Raw genomic sequence first — 5135 nt, forward strand, 5'->3', positions numbered from 1 at the left:
GCAGGCCTGGCTCTCCCAGACCCTACCTTCTGTTCCAACAACTGCAGTTGCTCAGGGTCCTCCAGGGTGAGAGGCAGTCAGGATAAACAGGAAAGATGTGGTAAACAGTAGAGAAATGGATTTTCTAATCTAGGTGAGCTTCGGGATGGTCCATCTCATTGGAAGGGGACTAGAGTACTTGTATAGAGGCTGTGTTTGCCTGATAAGTGCTCTGGTTTTTTGGGATGACACTTTTCCCATCTCCCTCCCCACATTTCTCCAAGCCCAGACACACAGTTTGTCTTTTTTGGTCTGTAGGAAGGATTTTTGGAGAAAGCAGGATTCTAGAAGAAGGAAATTCTTTATTTTGGCTGGCAGCCTGAGGGAATGGGGCAATGGGGATGGGGCTAAATGAATGAGCCAAACCAGGATGGAGGCCCTGAGGTAAGTCTAACCTTCTATGCCCACCTCAGCTCCAGCAAGCAGCAGGAAGCATCTCGTAAATCCTGACATTTGGGACCCCCAACTCCCCTGACCACTTTGGAAGTAACCCTCCCACCCCCAGGGCTCAGGCTGCCAGAAAGCTGTCCCCAGAGCTGCTTACTGATTTCTCAACTGGTCCCTTCTCCCATTACTTCTGATTGGGCATCCAAAACTCAGAGCCAGGTTATTTATAGACAGGCCCACAGCAGGGGAGGGGGAAAGCTAGTGTTTATAAACATGGGGTCACCTGGGTCTAAGAGGTCCAGAGAGAGAGGGGCTGTGGAGGGAGAGGGGCTTGCCCCTGAGGATGGGAGACAGCTGGTCCAACCCTACTGAAGGGAAGGGGGCGGGTGGGTGCGTTCAGATGCTGGATCACGCGTGCCCCAATGCGTGGGCCATATGCAAATTGCATGCAAATCAGCGAGTGCACCAGCAGAGAGTTCTTGGTGGGCGGGACTCTCGTGGGCCTCCCGGGTCTAGTGGTCTGAGAGCTGGGGGTCCGCCAGGTCGGGGCCCACCGGAGGGAGAGGCCAAGTTTCACAAGTGCCTCCCCCCAACCCTGGTCTCGTTCGGAGCCAAAGCGAATTCTGGAGAAAGAACTCGCAGTCCTAGGGAAGGGGAGGTACGCCCCTCGGCCCCTTCCCGCGCCACTCCCGCTTCCCCACCCCGTGTCCGTTGTTGCAGAAGAGAGGTGTCGGGTTACCGCCGCGGGGGCTATAGTTAGCCGCGGGACTTTGTTGATCGTCTAGACTCCCGGGACAGCGCAGCACTCGCCGGGACTTAAGCCCCCCGCCGGCCCGAGCGGTCAGTGTTCCTTCCCGCCGTCGTCCCTGAAACTTCCAGGTGGGTCCCTGGCTCTCCGCCCCCTCCCCTCTCCAGGCGGAGCCAAATGATGGCTCCGCCTTTACCATCGCAAGAAGGACCCCGAGCAGAAGACGCGGAGCATGGGGGCTAGTGGGAATCTGGGGAGCAGAGCCCTGGGGTTGTGCGGGGTACACAATGAAATCTAAGGCCCCGCCCACTCCCTTAGGCCCGCCCTTGGCCCCGCCCACACCCACTTGGGCCGGATCCTGGACGAGACCCTTCACACCCCAGAGGAAGGGACCCTGGTCTTAGTCTCCCAGCCCATCGCCAGTGCTGCCCTCTTCATCTGGACCTCGCCCTCCCTTGAGTCGCCCCCAGGAAGGATGCTGGCGGCTTTGCTGATGGCTCTCAGCTACCTCGGCCTCCATGCCCTCTGGCAGGTAACTGGGAGAACCTACTCCTGCCACAAAGGGAACAGGTCAGGGGCAGACCCGGAAGAGGTGGACTGGGAGGCTGACTCCTCAAAAATCTTCCCCACGTACTCTTCTCTAGGATCCCAGTCCTCTTAATCCTCTTCTTCTCAGGAACCTCCATCCCTAGAGGGAGCCCCAGGTTCCTACTATTTCTCCCAGAACCTCCACCTCCACACACTGGTCCTCTTAGGATCTTCCTTCCTTCATATCGTTCCTCCCCACGTCCTGTCTGCCACCGCAGGCTCAGCCCAGGCAAACTGGCTTGGGCTACCTGTGTGCTGCCCTCCTGCAGCCCCTCCACCCTACCCCCCCCCCACCGCATGTTTTGGAATATGGGCTTCTAAAGCAGGAGAGGACTCAGGAGTCTCAGAGATTACAGTGTCTTGGTGTGCTGGCATGAAGCGGGAAGAGAATCTAAGGATGGGGACCGGGTCAGGTCATCAGACATTGGCTGTATATTTGTATATCACCTGTATCCTGAGTCTTAGAGCCAGAACAGTGCTTGGAAGTCATCTAGCCCCACTTCCTACCAGGTGCAGAACTTCTCTAATGACAAAATGACCCCTTCACACTGTACGGAAGTGAAGATCTATATGCTGTCCTCACAATATCCCTGTGAGGTTGGAAGTATCCTCAGTTTATACGTGGAGAACCTGAAACTCAGAAAAGTTAAGAGACTAGCCCAAGATCCCACAGCTAGTAGGCGGGGAAGTCACGATTTGAACCCACGTCTGTCTCACTCCAGTGCTGTGCTATTTAAGCCCTTGAGCTCTTGCCAAGTCGCATACACTAGATATTTGCTCCTAGAAACGAGATACTGATGTTTCTGGACTGATCTGCCACCAGGGCCCTGTCCAGTGCTCTGAACGTCTCCCCTTTCCTATGCGGCTCTTCTCTTTCCTACATTTGTAGGCCCAGGCTGTTCCCATCCTGCCCCTGGGCCTGGCTCCAGACACCTTCGACGATGCTTATGTGGGCTGTGCCGAGGAGATGGAAGAGAAGGCGGTCCCTCTGCTGAAGGAGGAGATGGCCCGCCATGCCCTGCTGCGGGAGTCCTGGGAGGCAGCCCGGGAGGCCTGGGAGCACAAGCGCCGAGGGCTCCCCCTGCCCCCTGGCTTCAAAGCGCAGCACGGAATCGCCGTCATGGTCTACACCAACTCATCTAACACTTTGTACTGGGAGCTGAACCAGGCGGTGCGGACCGGTGGCAGCTCCCGGGAGTTCTACATGAAGCACTTCCCCTTCAAGGCCCTGCATTTCTACCTCACCCGGGCCCTGCAGCTGCTGCAGGGCAGTGGGGGCTGCAGCAAGGGACCTGGGGAGGTGGTGTTCCGAGGCGTGGGCACCCTCCACTTTGAACCCAAGAGACTGGGGGACTCTGTCCGCTTGGGCCAGTTTGCTTCCAGCTCCCTGGATGAGGCAGTGGCCCGCAGATTTGGGAATGTCACCTTCTTCTCTCTAAGGACTTGCTTCGGGGCCCCTATCCAGGCCTTGTCTGTCTTTCCTGAGGAGCGTGAGGTGCTGATCCCCCCACATGAAGTCTTCTTGGTCACCAGGTTCTCCCAGGATGGAGCCCGGAGCCTGGTGACTCTCTGGAGCTATAATCAGACCTGCAGCCACTTTAACTGTGCCTATCTGGGTGGTGAGCCATGCATGAGGGAAGCAGGACCGGCAGGGTGGGGGAAATAAGCCAAGACGCCCCTTTGGGACACCGGCTTGGTTCATGGGGGAGTTGAGGGCTAGAAGTCAGCTGGAGTTGCTGTTCTCTGTGACAGGTTCAGCCAGCTCCTAGAAGGTCTTAGAAGTGTTTTCTGGATCTATGAACATTCTCAAGTGATTCTGTGAATGCTCTCAAAATGTTCTATCCGCTGTACAGTCTAATTGATCACAAGAACCTGGTTGAGGTTGATAAGCAGAGGAAAGTGACAGGGGTGCTGCTTCAGATCTCAGGAGGCCCTGGGCTGAATGGGGTTGACAGGCCGTGTATATGGTGTTCCTAAGTGCTGAGGCAGGGACAGATGGAGGAGCAGCAGGGGCCAGGCTGGGAGCGGTGATGGATCAGCAATCTGGGGAGATTTCCCAGGAGCAGGAAGAGGAAAGAAAGCCAGAAGTCAGCGTTTAGGAGAAGGGAAGTTGGATTGAGAAGGGGAATGGCCCACGCTAGGGCCTGGTGGGAAGGGAAGCTTGGGGTGTGAGGACCTATCCACGCGGAAGGCTCACCGTGCCGTCTGTTGCAGGGGAGAAGAGACGCGGCTGTATGTCTGTACAAGGTGAGTAGCCTGCTGCCCCCTCCCTCAGCTGCTTCAACGCCCCCGAGCCCTGCTGACCCCTCACCTTCTTCTCTTCTCTCTCCAGGAGGAGGGCAGCCAGATTCTACCCCCAAGGGGGACTTCTCTTTGCTTTCCTGGAAGACCCTGCTCTTTGCCCCTGGGGGCTTCCAGCTCTCAGGAGCTGGGCCCTGAAAGCCCATTGTCTGCCACTAGGAGTCCTAGGAACTCATGATCTTCCATTGAAGAAGGGGGCTTCGAACGGCCTCGAAGCGGGAACGTGGTTTCGGACCCAGCCCTAGCAGCCATTTCCCCAGGGATGGGGACCTACCCAGCCATCTCCCCTCCCAACCAGATGTGGGGGGATCTGAGGCCCTGGCAGGATGGAGGGAGCCCTGCTATGTGGTAGGGATTCCCCGGGACAAGCAAGGGTGGTACTATGATGGCCACTCAATTAAACAGTATTGCAGTGTGGTGACATCACATTTCCTGACTGGTTTATTCCATGAGACTAGACCATCTACCCTGCTCTGGCCTTGTGAGACTCAGAGACTGAGGGACTAAAACGATGACTTCTTGATCACTCCTAGACATGGTCCCCTGTGCAGACCCCTGTCACAAACCAGAACTTGCAAACCCAGAAGCTTTAACAGCCAGAGATTCCTCACAACCTCCCTGAAGGAAGAAAGGAAGGAAGGAAAGAAGGAAGGAAGAGGGACAGATGGATTCACTGGCCCATTTGTCAGATGAGGAATGCAAAGCCAAGGAAGGAAGCAACTTGCTCAAGGTCAAAGAATTAGTATTGAAACCAGGCTCCCTTCTTCCCAGTCCAGAACTCTTTCCATGAAAGATTTGAAAGAACTCAAAGTAGGAGCCTAAGCCCCAGACACCTGGGACCCCACAGCAAGACATTTCTCTCTGTCCTGCTCCCACAGGAGTCCATTTCAAGGGTGAGGGGAGGGAAATCTCGAAACCTGAAGAGACAGAGGTTCTTACACACTCTGGAGGCATCTGACATCCAGAACAGAAACTTTATTGAGTCAAGTAAAGCAGCAGAGTCTTCTAAATGACACCCTCACCCATCTAGGTGGCTCTACCTAGCAACAGAAGAAGGGACCCTCCCACTGCA

General features: G+C 55.9%; 1 protein-coding gene across 1 annotated transcript; it reads left to right on the top strand.

Annotated features, from left to right (window-relative positions):
- Window positions 1-921: 921 nt before the first annotated feature.
- Window positions 922-4484, top strand: ART5 (ADP-ribosyltransferase 5). Its single transcript, XM_036119393.2, has 5 exons — window positions 922-1305; window positions 1493-1706; window positions 2652-3381; window positions 3977-4009; window positions 4095-4484. The coding sequence occupies exons 2-5, from the start codon at window positions 1650-1652 to the stop codon at window positions 4199-4201; spliced, it is 927 nt and encodes a 308-aa protein (XP_035975286.1). The 5' UTR covers window positions 922-1305; window positions 1493-1649; the 3' UTR covers window positions 4202-4484.
- Window positions 4485-5135: the final 651 nt, after the last annotated feature.

This window comes from Halichoerus grypus, chromosome 11 (genome assembly GCF_964656455.1).
Source record: "Halichoerus grypus chromosome 11, mHalGry1.hap1.1, whole genome shotgun sequence".
Taxonomy (NCBI): domain Eukaryota; kingdom Metazoa; phylum Chordata; class Mammalia; order Carnivora; family Phocidae; genus Halichoerus; species Halichoerus grypus.

Bases quoted from the DNA above. Each gene is read 5' to 3' on its own strand.
- ART5 (XM_036119393.2), top strand. From the start codon at position 1,650: ATGCTGGCGGCTTTGCTGATGGCTCTCAGCTACCTCGGCCTCCATGCC. The intron at 3,382-3,976 runs GTGAGCCATGCA...CGTCTGTTGCAG, and splicing joins TAACTGTGCCTATCTGGGTG to GGGAGAAGAGACGCGGCTGT. The intron at 4,010-4,094 runs GTGAGTAGCCTG...TTCTCTCTCCAG, and splicing joins CGGCTGTATGTCTGTACAAG to GAGGAGGGCAGCCAGATTCT.